General features: G+C 38.1%; 1 protein-coding gene across 4 annotated transcripts in view; it reads right to left on the minus strand.

Annotated features, from left to right (window-relative positions):
- Positions 1-469: 469 nt before the first annotated feature.
- Positions 470-20,311, minus strand: part of ANKRD44 (ankyrin repeat domain 44) — a 294,265-nt gene continuing 274,423 nt past the window's right edge. For 2 of the 4 annotated variants that reach the window (XM_058549502.1, XM_058549501.1), the window contains exons 22-28: positions 17,119-17,206; positions 9,596-9,679; positions 8,438-8,583; positions 7,873-7,955; positions 5,787-5,869; positions 4,639-4,730; positions 470-1,006 (exon numbers count right to left, since the gene is read on the minus strand). In XM_058549502.1, the coding sequence (XP_058405485.1) occupies positions 948-1,006; positions 4,639-4,730; positions 5,787-5,869; positions 7,873-7,955; positions 8,438-8,583; positions 9,596-9,679; positions 17,119-17,206 (635 nt within the window). In that variant the 3' untranslated portion in view covers positions 470-947. Of the gene's footprint in view, positions 2,313-4,638; positions 4,731-5,786; positions 5,870-7,872; positions 7,956-8,437; positions 8,584-9,595; positions 9,680-17,118; positions 17,207-20,311 lie in introns of all 4 variants that reach the window. The other 2 variants (XM_058549500.1, XM_058549499.1) reach the window with 1 other exon arrangement.

Here is a 20,311-nt window from a genome sequence, read left to right on the forward strand (position 1 = left end):
GCCAGATGTGATAGAACACTGTGTTAAAAATATCTCACATACACTATAAAATAGCAATTTCCAGGATGAAAATGGAGCCGTTTATAAAATGTCAGAAAGAACTGCTCTAAAGCAACATGTTTCTTTCCCGTCTCTTCCTGAAGTGGAAAATAGCACTTGAGCTGGTGATTTTTATTTCTTCTCTTGGTCCATGGGCCCACACACTGACATAGTTTCCCATTGGGTTCTTGGGACGATGTGAGATTTTCAGTGGATTTAGCATAATTTCTGTATCTTTCTTTGGGCCACCTTTGTGCGTAGGATCCACTTTAGTTTTCATCTTGCAGCAGACCATAAGGACTGCAGAGTCCTCTGAGCTCTAAGGTGGCTACAGACTGGGGCTCAGAGATGGATGGATGTTGTACCCCACTCCAACCTACATGAAGAGCCCGAGGGTTGGCTGGAAACCTTAGCAGTAGAAACGATGGGCTAGGCCCAGGACTGCTGGCTAGCCCAGGGAGGGTCTTGTGTGTTTTTCTGCTTTTTTGTTATTCCAAGTAAGACACATAGCAATTAAAACAGAGAACAAACAATGGATGTTTCCTCGGCATTTGTTTCATTTCAAATAAATACAAACACATTTACATCAAAAGTATATGAACATTTTCTGTAGTTTGGCAAAAAAATAAGCTGTGGTCAACACATCATCAGTTACAAATGTTAAGCCATCAACTAGAAATCTGTGTCATAAGAAATATAAAATACAACAAAGACTGTTACGCAAAAAGATTACATCTTAACTCCATAGAAAAGCTACTTCAGTTCTCACTTCCATTTTGGAGGAAAACCATTTAAATCTTCCATTTTAGACTGAAGCATTTTGGTCCTCATGTATAGCTGGTTGATGAACTACAGACATATACATACATATATGTGTGCGTGTATATGTGCATAATTTTTAGAGAGTCTCATTCTTCTTTTTGTACAGCTATTCCAGGTGCAGAACGGGGTCCATTTGACCTAGAAGCTTTGGCAGAGGGAGCAGACACAGTATTCACCACGCTGATTTCATCATCAAGCAACTATCAATTGGCTTTAATTTCGAGTCACCCATTTCTACCTCCTGCTTTCACTTGCTTTGTCTCCTTTGGCAGTCACACTTTAACTCACTTGGCATGACCTTGACTGAGAAGCTTATTTAACATTTTACTATTGATGAACAATGCTGAGGGTTCTGATGTTTTTAAAAGTTAGTATTTTGATTTAAAGATGAATTAATAAAGAGTAGTTTCACATTAAATTTGCATATGTCTCAAAATTTTGGTGCAATACAATTTTCATCCAAAATGTTACTAGACTTGGACTCAATCACTTGGGTGAAAATTAGTCACGGGCTTATGGGGAGCACTGGGTGCCATATTTGTGTTAAATGAAAAAAGCAAGTTCCATTTTCAGTGAATTTTTCTCTTCATCTGGTAACTTTAACAAAAATCCTCAGAAAGAAGTTCTGGATATTTAAGTGCTTACTATACAGAGGATATGAATAATTGGACTCCCTTAAAAAGATTATTACAGGCATTATTTCTGAAGATGAACACCTTTACCTTTGGCTTCTAGTGAGGAAGTAAACACCAAAGTGAGAAGAGGTTTGAGGCATTTCCTATCCACCCCTTCCCTCCCCTCCTGGGGGGACATGAATGTCACATTGATATACTTCTGAGAACTCACTGCCAAGTGAGTACATGAAAAAAAGTCTCTATAGAGAACAGCTCCCTCTTGGTGTACTATCCCCAAAGAAAAAGAATTAAATACATTTTTTATTCTTTACTTAAAATGAGAGGTAGACTTTCACAGAAGCATCTTAGATCTAAGGAAAGCATGAAACAAATCAAAAGTGGGGCCCATTTGTGTGAGTGCTCTGCCCTCCAGCCTAGCTGCCCTCCTTCAGTTTGATTAATTCCTTCTCTCCTGGCTTCTAGAAGCCTGGGCCCATAATAATACTTGAACACAACATAAACCTGGAATTCAAGCTTCTTTCCCTTCCTCCAACATGGTTGATCAAGGAAAAGCTTCTACAGTCCAAAGTCAAAACGTTTCCGAATCAGAATCATTTTCATTGTACCCATCCTCCGAGCCTACGTTGTTACTGCACAGGCTAACCATGCTACCCAGATTGGAGAGGGTCGTCCTGCTCAAATTGTCTTTTTTAAAACAAACGAAGTTGACAGCCGTCATTGTATTGGAAGGAGAAAAAGGCATCATGGTAGCCAAAATGAGGGCCAGGCAGTCAGCCACGTCTTTGTTAGGAGCGCAAGCCAGGGCCGGGGTATGACCTGGGCGTAAATGCAGACAAGGCAGTGGTTAGTCTGGGAAATCCAGAGGCGGGTGAGCATTCCACAGTACATCTCGTACGACCTCACACGCGGAGATGTATGTCGAGTTAGAAATCATGCCAGGCAAAAGGAGAAGTTACTTCCCACAAGTCATGCTAGGGGTGAGGCTAGAGGGACCGGGAGGGGGAGACACTTTATGGGTATGTTTTTCAGCTTACATGACAACAACAAGCACTATATCATCCGAAGTTAGGCAGGATTCCAGTCTTTATCTAGTGAACAGAAACACGAGGGGCTGGGGGCGGGACACAATTCCACAACAAACAGCAACAGGACAACCGGAAAGATGTTTCCAGTTGAGAGCACATGCACACCATGCGCCTGGGGCTCGGGCCAGAGCACTCTCATTCTGAGAACAACGACTTTCCATTGCAGGTAATCGTGCGTCAGATTAGAAAAGACACTGAAATCAGATGTCTGAAAAAGTGAGTTGCGCAGTTTTGTCACTTTATATATACTTTATATAAAGTATACACCAATTAACTGGTTCTAGAAAAATTGAATCATGTGAGTAGATCAGAGACAGGAAGGCACTGGTTGTCTGTAATTAAAAATGTACTACCATTTAAAAGAAACTTAGAATTTAAAAAAATAGCAACACCACCAACCAAAGTCCCCAATCCTCAATGTAACAGATGTGGCAAAATTGCTATATTTGCTATAGAGTTGTGTCATTCTCTATCATTTAGACTTGATGAGTCTGGTCCAGAAAAGAACACTATCTCAACGCTATCTTTCATTTAATCGCTATCCATATCCAGCTTTTATTCTACTGGCCTGAAAGGGTTAGCCTGTCCTCTCTGCTGGCCACAGTTCCTACTCCCACTCACTCATTTATTCAGAGGAACTGGCTCAAAAAAACTTTACTTTTTGGTGTTTTGTTTATCAGCACCTGACCTGATTTCTACCCCACCCACCTGCCCCCCTTAACAGATTATTCCTCTCTCTGGTTTGAAAACAAACAAGAATGGACAGATAGCTTAACATTCCATCCCACGAGGTTGGTGATGAGTAAAGGCATTATGATTGTAGTGCTGTACAAAATGGCCCCAAATGTTCCCAGGCCTTAGGGTACAGCTAAGCTCTGAGACAGGCCACAGTTCTACGGCCCAGGGCTTTTGTTCCTAAGGTCACTATGGGCTGGACAAGCCTCAGATACAGCAGACTTATACCAAAGAAAGGCAAAACTAATTTATTCTGGTGTCTTTGGTCATTTTGGAGAAAAATTGTGGGCCTCTGCACGCCAACCCTAAGATCTATATAGTGCTGACAAGAGGGTGTGGGAAGGTAAGGCGAGAAAAAAAGGAGATGGAGAAATAGAGAACTTTCTGCGCCTCCTAGGTGAGTCAGGTTGGGGACAGAGCAGGGTACATGCCAGGATAAATGGGGCTGCAAAACCAAAACTAATAGGAGTTAGCTACTGAAGTCATATGGCTGCTTACTTCTGAGAAATAGGCATGAGCTGCTAATTCCAATACCTGTAATAAGCAGTTAATTGAGTTATGTTAATACATTTTATTATAATACTTTAATCAAATGCCACAATTAATGCCATGTTTTAAAAAATTACTTAACTCATAAATATCCAGAAGTTCCTCTTTTGCTCCCCAAGGTTAATAGGCATTGTGCTTAAAATGGTAGTTTCATACAATTCTAGTGTTCATTAGCTTTCAGAATTTCTTAGGAAGCAGAGTAGAAAGCTTCTGTTAAGAGTTAGTTCATTTAGAAAAGGCACGTTATATAGATCAGGAGAAGCTTTCGAGCCTAGACGTTAATTAAAAAATTTTACTCATGTTCCCTAAATATCCATACTGGGAATATGAGTTCTGACATGTTCTTGAAAAAAAAAAAGGTTTGGTCTCAGAACGAACTGAAACACGTAGACCTAGGTTTTTATTTGAGCCCTTGAGCATGCACTAATGACATGCGTAATCCTTAACTCTTCAGCGTACGCAGTTTGAATTTCGAACGCCAAGTTGAAAGCTTTTTAGTGTGTTTAAAACATTGTAACGACCACGCTGAGGAGTTAGAGACCAGCTGCTGACATTACATGCAAAATGGAAGGCCCTGGTGGGCTACAGGGGGACTATGTGTCTACAAAGACAGACAGCACAAATTACCCTTGTTTGATTTCTCACACACAGGGAACTTCCATGGGGGCGAGAATTCTTACTGCCTTTTTAACTAGCTCCTATCTTTCTCATTCTCCTCTGGCTTCACAGCATACGGAAGGCACCTGCAGTAATTGTTTACTGTCTCCACTTACCATTTTCATCTACAGCGAGGACACAGGCCCCTTTGGCCAGCAATTCTTCCACTACCACCTTCAAGCCATTGCGTGCAGCAACATGGAGGGGTCTGAGGAAAGACAATGCCGAGCATCATTTGTGATCTGTATTTGTGTGAGAATATGTCACTTTGCGTTGCTAAAAGGAAGAAAGTACTTAAGAACTTATAAATCGTAAATGAATGTTTTTACTTTACAAAAAAGAATACTTGTTGACCAGACCTTTTCCAGGTGCTAATGATCCAACTGTTCTCCCAAGTTGGCCCAGATTTCTCTGCAGATATTACAAATACTCTGCATCTCAAAAACCTCAATGACGGTAAATAGGAAGCCAGAGGAAGAACTCAAGCTCTGGTGTGTTTTCCAGAAGGTTCTTTACCCCTTGCTTTCTACTCCAGCAATTGAATCACTGTTTTACACAGCTCATCAATATAACTGGTATTAATAATACCCATATATGTAATCTCAAACCTTATTATTACTAAATGCACTAAATAATATTTTAATGAACTTAGAATTCCTTAAAGAATGTCAAACCCAGTATATTGTGCTACATATTACTTAAGAATCTTAATGAAAAAAAAAATCTTAGTATTCCTTTGCCCTTAAAACAAATGTGTAAGCAATTTCCTAAAATGGCAAATGAAGCAGCTTTTTGGGCTTTCATGCTGAGGATTACACTGAATTATATTAAAACATAATTAACACAAATAGCTTAGAAACTCTTCAAATGTATTCTGGGAACCTGGTTTATAAAACTGTCATTTTCCAGTAAGAATACATAATGCTAATACATTTATACAAACAGTTTCTCCAAATATGTCAGCTTATAAGATTTTTTAACAGCCCACTAAATTTTAATATTACCATAGAAATATCAGCAAAGAAAAACACAGACTTCACAAATTTCTAGGAAGGCATATCAAAATCAAGATTCTAACTAGAAATGTCTAGCGTGGTGAGCATTTGTAGGTATGTGACTGTCAACTTTATGAAGGAGAAGCCAGGTCTGTGCCTTTCACCACTGCAGTCCCCAGCTCTAGCCTGGCACACAGCAAGCTCTGAATATCTGTTGAATAAATGACTATGATTCTGGGTCTGAGTCAGACTTCAGGAGTCACACTTACGTCTGCAGTGCATTATTTTTTGCATTAATAAGGCTCTCATCTTGTATCTTGTCAAGTATTAACAAGGCACATTTTTCATGACCCTAATAAAGAAAAATAATGATAAGAAACACAGGACAGGGACACAGAACAGTTCCAGAAAAATCACTTCATTATGCTTTAAATTTAAAATGAATGTCCTCTGCCTAAAAACATTTTATAAGGTTATTTTCTGAGTAATTCTTTTTTCTTCTAAAAAGCAAATAGTTCAAGGGCCCCAGATTCTCAAAGATTCTGAATAAGGTCTATTAGGACTTGGTTAATATAAATCTGATCTAAAATATTAATATTTCTAAGCTAACTTTTAGAATTAATGTCCAGAGAGCTGGAGCAGATGCTAGTTCAGTTAGGTCAGCTGGTAAACAGAGAGTAGAATTAGGAGTAACCCTTAAATCCTCCAACATTACTTTTTAACCATGAGTCAAGTCCCACCTCCTTACTCAAGGCTTCAACTACCACTTCAGTGATCCATCTCTCCTTGGGATTCCCATCACATTATTACTGCCTTATATTGTGGAGAGACTCTTTTTCAGGAAAGCTCATTCTTTTCTTCCTCAACCAGGGGAAAATATCTCTGTATCTTATGACAATAGGTGATTGATAATTTTTTAAAAATCAATCGATAAATCAGAGACCCTTTCATGATTTCAGGCCTAGACCCTATTAAGCGGTCATGGCTTCCTAAATCCTTAACTACTCAAAGTGCGGCCCGCAGAGGAGCAGCATCCCCTGGGAGTCAGAAATGTTGAATCTCAGCCCCACCCCAGACCTACTAAATCAGAACCTGCATTTTCACAAGATCCTGAGGTAATTCATTTGCACCGTAAAGTTTGAAAAGCACTGCACTTATATTCACGAAAACACTACACCTTGAAATGAACTTCATGAAACTGAGCACTTTTTGTGGTTTCCATGGGCTTCCCAGAGCATGAAGTGAGAAAATGCAACCAACGAAAGGAATAGCTGAGCCTTCTGGTACCATTGGGTATTGATAACACCTTTAGTACTGTAACTATATGGAAATAAACCACCATCACCAGTGTCAACTGGCCTCAGACTTAGTGCCTTATAAGGGAGACTTGTAAATATAATTTTAGAAGTGTCCATGGAGTTTTCATTCTGATGTATTGCTGGTGGAGTGTAACCAGTTGTGACCTTATTAGAGGGAGATTTGGCCTTAAAAACGTTCATTGCTTTAGACTCAATAATTTCACATTTAGGAATTTATTTTAAAGGAATGAGTAAAGATTCTTAAAAAAGAGATTTCTCTACAATTAGCATTATTTATAGTAGCATACATTTGAAAACAAGCAAATGTCTGAAAATAGGGGACGGGTTGAATAAAGGATGGCACGTTCCTAAGGTGGAATACTGCACATCTTATAAAACACTATAAAATATGATGTCTACAAGAAAGATATCATAATATATGATTCAGTAACAAAATCAGGTTATAAAGTAGTGTGATCCCACTTCTGTAAAATCATATATTTATACATATCATTTATTTCTTATGGAAGTAGGAACCTTGAGCTACATATGAACGCAATGCTATTAAAAGAAAGCACATATTCTTTGCACTGAACTATGTGCCAGAAAAAAATGGGAGAGGGTAGAAACGCCCATGAACACATTTGCCTCATAAGAGAGTGTTTTTTGGCTGTGTTATTATAATGTCTTCAAATGCAACAAAATGAAAACAAGTTGGAACTGCTTATATTTTAGAAGCCATATATAACTAAGGTCCTAACCTGTGTTTAAAACAAAATGTGGTACCACAACCATGGAGACAGATACAGCGGCAGCACCAAGACAGGCAGGGGCAAGAATGCCATTGGCCAATGCCATGAAAGGTGTATCCTCACCACCCCCATGTGGGTCTGCTCTTTGCTTCTCCCCCTTCCATTCCACTGACAGTTGACAACATCCTGGGAAAATGTACATCTTAATTAAGAGCCATGATACACACTTCCAAGATAGACAGAGTTTAAGTGGTATTATTATCATTACAACACTAAGTAACACTGTTTCAAATTCATTTACATACTTTACTACTAGCCAAATGTAAGGGTGTGTTCAAGTCCTTATCCTTCACAGTCAGATCAGCCTGGGCACTGTTCACCAAAATATCTACAGGAAAAGCCAAAGGAGAGTTACTTAGACCAGATGCTAATTACATGCAGGTTGAAGAAGTCACTATAGAAACAATAACACATTTAAATTAGTACAGCTCACATAATCATATTTAATGTTTTTAAAGAAAAAAGGAGCAATCTATTGTCCTATTTATTATATGGAAATCCAAGGGCTAGAGGCATTAATTTTAATTGTCTTTATAGTTTTGCTATTTTCAGGTAAAATGATTCTGTCATTATATTTGGTTTCTAAATGTTGAGAGATTTCACCGCAGAAAGGTTCGCTCACTTTGACAAAGGTCCTCCAATAATCAAGTAACAGGGGACTAAAGACAATTAGCAAGTAGAGTCAGGTGGCTTAAAGAAAATGTTGGTCTTTTTTACGTGTATCTACCAAGAGAATAACTGATTTCTCAACCTTACATTACTTTGGTTTTGGGTAGGCACACACACAAAGTCCACAAGTCGAGCACATACCCACGGCGCCTGCCTGCCCGTTCTCAGCAGCCATCATCAGCGCTGTTTTCCCTGAATTGTCTGCTGCGTTCACTTGAGCGTTGTGTCTCAGAAGAAGCTGCAAGCACTCCACGTGATCAGCAAAAGCTGCTGCATGAAGTGGTGTCCTAACAAGTTACAAGAAATATGATTTTAGCTTCCTTTAAGTGTAACACTCTCTTTTCGTATATGCCCAAGAAACGTGTGCTTGGTGTGACCTTAGGGATTTAAAACTTACCAGTTTGCAGAGATAATGATCAGGCCCCTCTAAAGGCCAATCAAGGTGGACACCTATGTGAATGGTACCCCCTAGATTTGGGGGGTGTAGCCCTGATAATGAAATTGGCATCTTTACTGACCCTTTAATCTTGAGTTCCAGTGACTTCTCTCTCATCTTTGATAAAGATACTTTCAAAATTAAACCTTAAATTTATAGGTAATTGGATATTTAAATCAAAAAAAGAAAGCCGACATCATCTAATGTGGATAGTTGATTTCTTTGGGAGGACAATTGGGCACTATTTACCAAAATTAAAAACTGTCAATCTTTTAACCAAGTAATTCCACTTCTCAAACTTTATCTCCTAAATACACTTTGTCATGTGAACAGACACATGTACTAGATTGTTCATACACCACTCTTTGAAATAGCAAAATATTGGAAACAACCTAAATGTTCTTCAGTAGAAGGCAGGCTCATTAAATTATAGTATATCCAGTCAATGGAATAATATGTAGCTTTAAAAAGAATACGGTAAATCTATATGTTCTTGCATGGAAAGAGCTCCAACACATACTAAAAGCAGAGCTCTGCTACAGAATGTTCCCATTTGCATAAAAAGAATATAAGCATATATATTTTTATATATGTTTGTAGCTATGTACAGAAAATATTTGGGATAACATAAAAATTTGGAAAGAAAAGTTTAAAATTTCTTTCTTAGTGAAAGAGGCTGGGGCTTCTGGGTTAAAAGGGTAATTTCTTTTAATTATATACCCTTTATTGTATTTAATTTTAAAAAAACATGCTTATATATTACTTCTTCAATTAAAAAAAATAGATATTTGGCTACTCCGCAACCACAAAGCGGAGACTAAGATTCAACAAGACAAGAAGCATGCCATTTTAGGATCACTTACCTGCCTTTGTCATCTCTACAATTGACAATACTGGAATCTATGGCCCCAAGTAGCAATGATGCACAATTCTCATGATCATTTATTCTAAAATGAAAATGGATTCTGTTTTAAAATCTCTCTCTTTAAAAAATTATATCCCCTCCCACTCCATCTTCCTAGGCACTATACATTCAACAACCCAACGCATTAAAAAAAGTCTGATGCAAATATCTGTGGTCTACATTCTGTTAAAATGATTAAAGAAGACAATTTAGGTCATACAAATAAACTTAATTTAATATATCATAAAGCAGGCAGTCTCCACTCTCAAGGGTTTGGAGAACTGCTTGCTTCATGAAGTGTTAAAGTTTGTGTCACCTAAATTGTCTTCTTTAATCATTTTAACAGTTTTGGTGACAAGGATGGGATCCAAAACTGACTACTAATGGCCTGTGGGATGAGACACACAGGCAACGTGCCCAGGGAACCCTTGGAGTGCACGTTCCTCTCATCACTACTATGTGCTGTGGATAAGTCACTCTCAGATTTGAGCTCTGCTCCCTTGCGTGCAGCTCTCTAATCCAAACAAACTTTATCCAAAATTTTTTAAAGGAAAGAGGTTTATTCAAGTTCCCAGAAAGGTTCTGGGATCCTAGAAAGGTTCCGGGACAGTTATATTGGTAGTCCACAGCAGGTGGCAGCAGCTAAAGGACTCACAGGGACCTCAAGGTAGGTCCACAGCATAAATCGCTGTGGGACTTGGGGAAATAAATTAAGACAAGAAATTCAAACTGTTTTGACCAACAGCACATCAAAACCTGAGTGGGCACAAGTTGTACCATTAAAAGCCATTAGGGCCTCCTCCACTATAAAGAAATCTTCTCATGAAAGGAGTAATAGATCCATTGTTAATAGGAGTCCTGGGAGCCAAATCTGCAAAATTGGTGGGCACAGGTCGAGCACTTAAAAGCTGTTAGAGTTCTCATCACCTAAATCTAAGACTCCTCTGCTAGGATAAGTTGGTCATGGAATGGGTTAGATCGACACTAGGTCACCCACCAACCTGAAGAAAATTTCCATGCAACAAGGTACACAGTAAAACACCATAAAATCCCCAACTCAGTGGTATATCTCTCTTAGGTATTAATATGGCTCTGTGAGACTCAAGGCTTACCTAAAGAAATGGGATCTTCAAGTTTCAAAGAATTAAGTGCTCTACCTTCTGGCACACCTGCTTATTTTAGGTCTAAGAACTATGGTCTTAGATGCTGTAGATATCTACAGAAATGGCAAAATCTTACTAAGACAACCCAGAATTACGATGGCCATTATGGGAATGTTTCAATTAAACAAGATTGTTCATTTAAGAAGTGCACTTGAAAGTAAGAGTTCCCAAATCAACAAACGGAATGGAATATCTCTTTTAATTGGTATGCAGAAGACTTTAAAAGGCTTCAAGTTTCCAAAATAGTTTTCTTGAAAAATTCATTGCAAAAGGCTAATGAAAAATTAAAGACACAAGAGGTATCTAAAACAGAAGACTATAAAACTGATGTGACTCCCTCCATCCTCTTTTACTTGAGTACTCATAGTCCATAGTACAGCTGCAACAGCTCCAAGGCCAGAAACCTAAACAACACCTGGGCCTCCCCTGTTGCATCATCAACAGAACAATGGCCCAGAAATTGGTGTCTCATTTGCAATCAACTGGGACACTGGAAAAAAGATTGTCCTAGAAGGTTTTGTGCAAATCCTTTGGTAGCAACTCAAATGCCCCATAAATACCCTCAAAGGAGGGCCTCCATAATGGCCCCTCCCAGGATTGACAGGACTCCAAGGTGTTCTCCAGTAAACTGATACTAGTTATTCCTTTAAACAGCCCAGGGGAAACTAAAATTAAAATTAACGGAAAAATCTTGCCAAATTCTGATAGATACCAGGGCTACACTCTACTTTAAACCCCACTTGCTCAGGAGCCTGCAGATGAGATTCTGGCAAAACTGGCAGAAGCTGGCAAAGGGTGAGAATTCTTACCACAGTCAGCTCCCCCAGATCTCTGTAGTGCCCAGTCGAGAGAGAAAGGTAAATTTCATGTTGTCCCTTCCTTTCCAAATATCAGACTCTCGTGAATTTGGTTTTGAGGTTCCCATCAGTTAGTGATCCTTTTCTCTTCCAGGGACAGCTATAGCCTTCTTATTTGTCCTAAGCCCTTCTTTCTTTTGGCTATATTTGGGAGTGGCTCTGGATCTTGGGAGGGTAGTATCTTTTGCACCATCTTTGGGGATGCCTCTTGCATCCATGGGATTGTTCAAAACTGCCAGAAATATTTACTGTTTGTCCCAGCTGAAACTTGACAAGATACGTGAAAGGCTTTTTGTTTGTTTGTTTTTTTAAGTAGCTCTATGGTCAGAAGTTGGCCAAATTGGAAGCTGATATTCAGAGCCTGACAGGAACTTTTTTTAGGCCTTTTCCTCTAAGCTAAAATGAAACTACACAGCTGGGGTGGTGGTGGTGGAGGGGACATTCAAAGACAAACAGCTCTAAGTCTAGAACTTAGGCATCTGTCTATGATTTCTATCTTAGTTGAAGGAAGATCTTCTCCTTTATATAAAGAAGCAAACTGAAGATAATGTAGTTGGATAGGTGGGTCAACTCCTTTCCTTGAGGAATTGGAATCAACTGTCCTTGTCTTAAAACCCAAGTCTTTCAAGAACGTAAAAAGCCCACCTATCCCTTTTACCAACCCCCAAACCTCTCCTATTCGTCTCAAAAGACTTATAGGTATTGTAAAAATTCTGCACTTAGGAAACAAAAGTCCTTCTTGGAGAAACTTGGCTTCTTTCCCTGTGCCTTTGAGCTGTAAATGTTCTATCCATGCTCTCCAGCAAGTGAGCACCATCTCTTTGAAATGCAAACTTCAGGGAGATAATGCTTATCAGAAGGAAGAAAAAAAAGAAAAAAAAAAAGGCTATTTGGAATCTAGAGGAATGAAAAATCTGAAGTCTTCTCCCCAAATATTAGTAAAAAGTTTAAGCCATCTGAGCTGGTAACCTTAACTTATTCCATTTACCAAAAACACAATTTGGATCCAACTGTTCTTTTATCAACTAGTGAGTTCTGCATTATCATACCTGTCTCATGCCTAAAATTTTAAAAGCTATAAGATCTCCTTTTGTGTCTATCTGTATGTTTATCTATGTCTATGTATGTATGTTATCTGTGATTTTTTTTCTACCTCTGGATGGTACTGACAAAATTAATTTGTAAAGAGCTCTATTTAATTGGGTTAAAGAAAATTAGGCATTTATATAACACAAGTGTACTCTCAGAAATATGGAAAGTAACCCAAATGTTTTTCAAGTTCACGTGATCTAGGTTAATATTTGGTAAAGAGAAATTAATTTAAGTTTGTTGGTTTAATTAAAACAGGCATATCTTCAGAATTATTAGCATTAAACATAATGCTAACATACAACTTTTATTCTACCAAGGTTTACTAAAAGTCAAATAAGCTCATGTTATCTCTGTTACACAATTTGTCAGCAAGAAATATAACAAGATGATGGTTAGCTGTTTAATATCTCATGAATTTTCATGAGCAATCTAAACATAATTGTTAAGAATAAGTAAAATAAATAGATGTAAGACAAAGGTTTATAAACTTTATAAACTTTCCAACAATAATTACACTTTATGGTATGTTTACTTAAAAATAGTTTCCAAAATGTTTTTGGTAACTTGAAACCTTAAAGTTATACTGAGATAAGTTAAATGATGAATATTCATTGAATATCTAGATCATTTCCAAATAAGATAAAATACTGAAACATTAATTACTGAACATAGTTTATCTACTTTTGTCTTCCTTTTACAGAGGAGCTAAATATATTTGGGTCTATTAGTAAACATGTTTTGTGCCACACTGAAAAATTCACTATGAGGAAGAATATACTTCTAGAAATTATGAAATGTATTTATAAATTTGCCAATCCATAGAATGCTAGTGTAACAGACAGTCCACAATTGCTTACTTCTTAGTTTTCACTAGGAATTAAGGATTCTAAAGGTTAAGAATTCTAATCAATTAAAACTACTTAGAAATAATAAGTGTGAAAGAAAACAACTGTGTATGAAAACTAGGTAAGGAAAGTAGAATGTATTTTTTGGATAAGAAAAGGTAGGAAGGACATGTATTTTGTTTAATGTTCTTTTTTTTGTTAAGGGAGAACAGAAAGTAATTTCATACTAAAGTAAAATGACTGGTTATTCCAGAATGAGAAAGAGAGGGAAAAAAATAGGACAAAATCTGAACGGATACAAAAAAGCTGTAGAAGGTCTGTGGAAAAAGAATCTTGGGAAAGGAATTTTATGTTTGGTCAAGCTGGCTAAGATTGGAATGGATTTATTTACGTTTTTAAAAAATGAGTTTTAATATTAAAAGCACACTAGTGCAAAATTAAAATTTGATTTTCTCTTTGTTAAAAGGACAAAGGTTTTTTTAGATTATTGGTCTGCTCTTAATAAGAAATTGTAAACAAAGGTTTTTCTTTACCTTTTAACTAATCTGCCTGGAAAGCAAACATTTTGTGTCTTACCAAAACAATTTACTGTGCTTCACACTGTCTTTATCAGATCTTTGATTACTTAAGAAAACCCAGTCTTCTCAACATTAAAAGAGCTAAGGGTTTTTTGTTGTTGTTGTTTGTTGAGGAAGATTAGCCTGAGCTAACATCTGTGCCCATCTTCCTCTATTTTGTATGTGGGATGCAACCACAGCATGGTTTGATGAGCGGTGTGTAGGTCCACGCCTGGGATTCAAACCTGGGAACTCCAGGCTGTCAAAGTGGAATGCACGAACTTAACCACTATGCCACTGGGCCAGCCCTATTGTTGTTTTTAATCTTTAATCTTTAATTGTCACTTTAGTTAAATGGATAACTAAGTATTGTTTCACAGTGACCTATGATCCTACTTGATCAAGTGTTTGAAAACCTTCTGATTTTTTGACAAAATTCCCAAAAATCAAATTCTAAATGAAGTCTTTTTGACCTTGAAGTAACTTTGGGATTTTCCAAAGGGCCCCTGGAACATCTCAAAAGATTTGTTCTCTTTCCTTATAAAAAGAAAAATATTAAACTAATTAGGCTTATTTGATATGTTAAGTTACATAGGAAACATCAAATAAGAAGTGATGTTTAACTTTCCTAAGTTAAATTTATATGGGTATATGTTACTAATATGTGTTCCAGAAATTGCATAAAATTCCTAAAAAACTGATATATCCTGGTATAATGTTATCAGTCATAGTTCCAGTTATCGTCTTAAATGTTGTGTGTCTCAGAAATAACCAAAGTCCTTTGTCAATCCAATTATAATGAACTCTCATCAGATCTTTAACCACGGGCATTTTTAAGTCTTTTGTCACTTGCAGACAGTTATTGTTTTACCCTGATGCTTTTGTAAAAGTGGAGATTCATGGAAAGGACCCTACCAAGTACTCTTGACCACTGATACTGTTGTCAAATTACAAGGTGTCGAACCTTGGGTGCATATTTCACAACTGTAGAAGGCTCCACCTAACATCTAGTCTGTGCAAATGCCAGAGACCTCAAAATCAAATCCACTAGGAAGAGAAGTAGCTGACATCGAAGTAGACCACTTCCTCCCAAGATGTCGGATCAAGAATGTTTCTTTCCTTTCCTCTTTCCCTCTCTGGCCATCCTCTTCCTAATTCTTACACCATGAAGCTCTTTATGATTCTTTTGTTTACCTTTTGCCTTGCCCTGACCTGTTCAAATGTCCTAGGCCATTGCAAAGGAGGGTAATCCATCCTCCAACCTACTGTTGGATTTGCTACAATGCTGGTGATCCTGTAGTTCTGCCCATCACAAACTTGTCTCTGATTTCCAATGTCTCAGTTTCTCTGAAACAAGCTCGCTGGATAAACACTTCTGGGGACGTGGAGACACAGGTATATGAAATACATCAACAGGCCAACTGGCTTAAAGAAGTATCCCCTTCTTCAGGGTCATTTCTTGACTTACTTGATTCTAGCTGGTTTGGTTCATGAGAACCCTGGCTCAGGAGGATCCTGAAAACCTTAGGAATACTTTTACTATTAATAATAATAATCTCCCTGGTCCGTTGCATTCTCTCAAGGGTTTTAAATGCGTGTATACAGCCACCAGCCAGTCAACAATGGTCTCCCTCCAAATGGAACAATGAACTTGACATCATCTCCTGTGAAATATATACTGAGACCTGAAGAGGCAATGGTAACTGAGAGTAACTTGGAATACCATCGTTGCTTGACCAGAGGTTGATCAAAAAGGAGGAATTGTCAAACTGATCTCACATTAACCTTTCCTTGGTAAGCTGGGCACCACTGATCCTGGGAAACCATGTCAGCAAAATGAAACTTAACTTTTAGCTTCATGTTTTTGTAAAGGTTCCATCTGTCCAGAAGTCAGACCATCTATGTAATCAAGCTATGATCACCAAGTTACACAGCTGATCGCCCCGTTCCTATGATAACTCAAGTAACACCAGACATGTAACCCCAGCCAATCAGATATTTTTATTCTTTCTCTTCCTTGTTCCCTACTCTTTATCCTAGAAAAGCTTCCCGCCTTCTGCCCCACTTTGCAGTTCTCTGAACTCTTGAGAGTGAAGACTACCTGCTTCATTAAGTGTTCAAGTTTGTTTGTATCACCTAAATTGTCTTCTTTAATCATTTTAACAGGTCTAATGGCACACACTCTGTAACCTCCAGCATTTCTTCAGAACCCTACATCCAGGAAGGAGTTTACTGCATCCACTTATAGAAGGCATCATGCTAGGTGTTTTGGGGATACCACAGTGAAAAAGACATGGTTCCTTCAGATTTAAAATCACTCCTACTCCTTATCCCTTACCCCTTCTTTATTGATCCACTTTATGCCTCCAATATCTTTCTAGTCAAACGACTCAGCTTCACGTGAAGCCCAGAGACAATGCAAAGACAAAGCTCTCCCAAGTCTAGGGCCCCCAGACTGACCATGGAAGTCTGACGTAAAGTCACCGTACTCTCTGAACGATGGCTCACACTATGAGACTGGAGCAAAAATTACATTTACCAAAAAAGAACTTACAACATATGAAGAATGGAGAATTATAAAATATGAAAAGTCTTCCTGGTATAAAATGTCTTTCTAATCATCCATAAGCATATTGTTGTAAACCCCAACTGATTTTTAGAATTTGCCAGACAAATGTGAGGTCCATCTGAAGAGCTTTTCATACGGTGTGTAATATGCCTCTCAGTCCACCCCTTCATGTAGTTTCCCTAAGGTGGTATGTGAGCCGCCTTGGAACCATGGCATTCCACAGAAAGCTTCTGGAAAGGGCCCACAATTTGCTACCAGACCTATTGGCCTTCAGCAGCAAAATGGAATATATTGGCCTTATCTATAATCTAACAGCTTTTCCTTCCCTGAAAGGCAATTTTTCTATGCATAGTTAAAAGAATTAAAGCGGCACCATTAACTTTCAGGATTTCTACTTACATTGCACAGTGCAGTGGAGTAAAGGGATTACCGACAAATTCACGAAAACATTTTTGTTCCAAAAGTACCTCTATACAGTTTTCATTACCTGCAAGGAATCAAAAGAATTCAGAGAGTGTCCGAGAGAGAAATTTTGTTCAACGCAATCTATTTTTTTCATCACGTTGAAGAAATTCTGGCTTATGAATTTTCCTGAATTGGTTAAATGTGCATTCTCCATGGAATAAAGTTTACAAAATGCCAAAATGTTATTAACCATGCTCACAGGTGTTCTGAAATATAATGAACAAATAAAACAGTGAAGGCCAGATGGTCTGATGGAAAGAAAGAGATAGAAAAGAGACCTCATTTGCAAGCAGAATAGATTCTATGATACTCTCAGCTCTTGATGGATAGATGCTGACACAGGTTTCAGTTTGTCCAATTTACAATAGGAAATTTCTCTTTCACCCATATGAATAGGTTCACTTACAGTTACACACCCTAGTGAAAGGGAGAAGATGTGATTGATATAAAATAGTATTTGAGATAATGCAGGTGAAGTTATGTACTTTAAAATACTATATAAGTCTTTAAAATGGCACCAAGAACAGTTTGTGGCAAATAGTATGTGCCCAATAATTATATTTTTAATAAGTAGATGAATGAAGGTGAGGAATTATTTTCAACAAAATGACAAGTAGTTTCCAAATCAACTGAAATTGAGTTAAGTAAGGTCCCAGCTCTGTCAGCTTACTTGTATGCGATCTTAGGCAACTCACTTGGGATCTGTGAGCCTCAGTTTCCCATATATAAAAAATCAGATTAGGAATGCCTGCCCTGCCTATGACACAGGATGACGGCAGCTTCACTTGGTAAGGGATCTAAACGTGGTTCGTGAAGCGATGTACCATTGTTAAGGCAAGAAGACAAAGCTCTCTGGCTTTGGAATACAGATTGCTGTCCTGGGGCCTCTTCTTGGCTGAACTCAGCGCTAAATTAGTTAGATTTCCCTTATGATCTGCCTCAGAATGATGCTGATTGGACAATTTTAAGTATTAAAATACATATAAAACCTTTATTGCCCCTATAAAGAGAAAAGGTAAAGCTGCCTTTACGAGGATTAAGAACCATATGAAGCAACGAATATAAAAATCCCCTAACTTAACGCAAGTTATACTGTTTAGCTTTCCAGCTACACCCAACCCTCACTCAAAAAGTCCCCGACATTCAGCCCCTCTATCAGTACGAATCCCGCAAAGGACCTAGCTTAGGGCGGCACCTGCACGTACCATTTCTTGGAGACTATGAATCTCAGCCTAAGGGTCTGCGTAGGTGGGACTGGGGATCGTTGAGCTACTTTTAATATTTCAAAGTGCTCAGTGAAGGGGATTCCAGGAACACGGGAGTTTGACCCTCGGACCTGCAAGCAGACTGCACTGGAAGGGCAAACTGCTTAGAAGAGGACTGCTCCTCCCCTGCTTGCACCTGGAGAGGCCTAAGAGCAGAGAGACTGCCATCCCCATCCCACCCCACCCCACTCCGGGGGAGAGGACGTGGTCTGTGGGGGGTTTGCCGCCTGCCATTATAATCGATGCCCTCAGTGTGTCTTTCCTTCCTGTAGGTTTTCCAGTGCCAGAGAGATCTCACAGATTGATCCAGGTAGGGGTTAGGGAGCCCTCATCTATTAGTACGTAAAAACAATTACAATCTCCCAGTGACATGGAGGGAGTTAAACTAATGGAAAAAGTAGAAAATTTGGCTCTTATTGAGGTCAGAACCAATGAAAAAATGAGGACTGTAATGAAAACGTAATGAAAGGTATTAAATCACTATCATTAGAGCACCAAAACAACCTTTCGGGACCTAATAATCATAGTTTCTCAGTGGAAATTTTAATAGAAGAACTGAAAATGGAAAAACGAAGTTATAGAAGCAGGGTAAGAAATATATAGGAAAATATCCATATAATCTTCAGTGTAGGAGACCTTCTTAAACAAGACCGGAAACCTAGGTACATAAAAAAAATCTGAGGGGCCAGCCCAGTGGTGTAGTGGTTAAGTGTGCACGCTCCGCTTCGGTGGCTTGGGGTTCACAGGTTCAGATCCCAGGTGCAGACCTATGCACTGCTCATCAAGCCATGTTGTGGCAGGCATCCCACATATAAAGTAGAGGAAGATGGGCACAGATGTTAGCCCAGGGCCAATCTTCCTCAGCAAAAAGAGGAGGATTGGCAATAGATGTTAGCTCAGGGCCAATCTTCCTCACCAAAAAGAAAAAAAAAATCTGACAGATTCAACTACATAAAAGTTCAGAAGTTCGGGCATCATAAACAAGGAACAAAGATAGATGGTAGACAGAGAGAACATTTGCAACACACATAACACACAGAGGATTCATATCTCTAAGACAAGGTGCTCCAACAAACGTATGAGAAAAGATAACTCAATAGAAAAAGACTGAGCAATACATGGAAAAGGTAACTTCCAGAAGAGGAAATGCAAATACCTAAAGAAATACACTATTAGATAGGGAAACACAAATTAAAATAATGAAATACCCTTTTTTTGCCCTTCAAATTGACAAAAATTAAAAAAAAAGATATCACCCTGGGCAGGCAAAGGCTTGGGAAAATAGTAAGTTTTATACAAATGTTTGGGCGAGTCATAAATTATAATATTCTTTTTTGCAAAGTAATATGGTATAACTTATGAAAAATTTAAAATATACACTTCCTCTTTTTCAATAATTTCACTTCTGGAAACTTATCTGACACATAATATGAACTCACACTGCAACGTTGTTTGTATTAGGAAAAACACCTGAAAACAATCTAAAACATGTTGATGTTGAAAACATCAACAGGCATCTGGTTGAGTCAATAACAAATTCTGATACATACACACGTCTATATCCATCTGTCTATCTGCTATGAAATAATACAACTGTTAAAAAAATCTATCTGTATTGATACATATTGACTTGTAAGGTATCTGCAATAGAATGTTAAGTAAACAATAAAAAAAGAAAGTTATAGAATTATGTTTGTTACACGATTCTAGTTTAAAAATTTATATGCACATACATTTGTATTTAATTATATTCTCAAGGGGAAAATTATGAAAGAACACACCAAATTACATCAGAAAGTGAGTTTGGAAACAGAAACAATTTTACTTTAGACACTTCAGTATTTTTGAAATGTTACAATTAG

The sequence above is a fragment of the Diceros bicornis genome, chromosome 10, assembly GCF_020826845.1.
Source record: "Diceros bicornis minor isolate mBicDic1 chromosome 10, mDicBic1.mat.cur, whole genome shotgun sequence".
Taxonomy (NCBI): domain Eukaryota; kingdom Metazoa; phylum Chordata; class Mammalia; order Perissodactyla; family Rhinocerotidae; genus Diceros; species Diceros bicornis.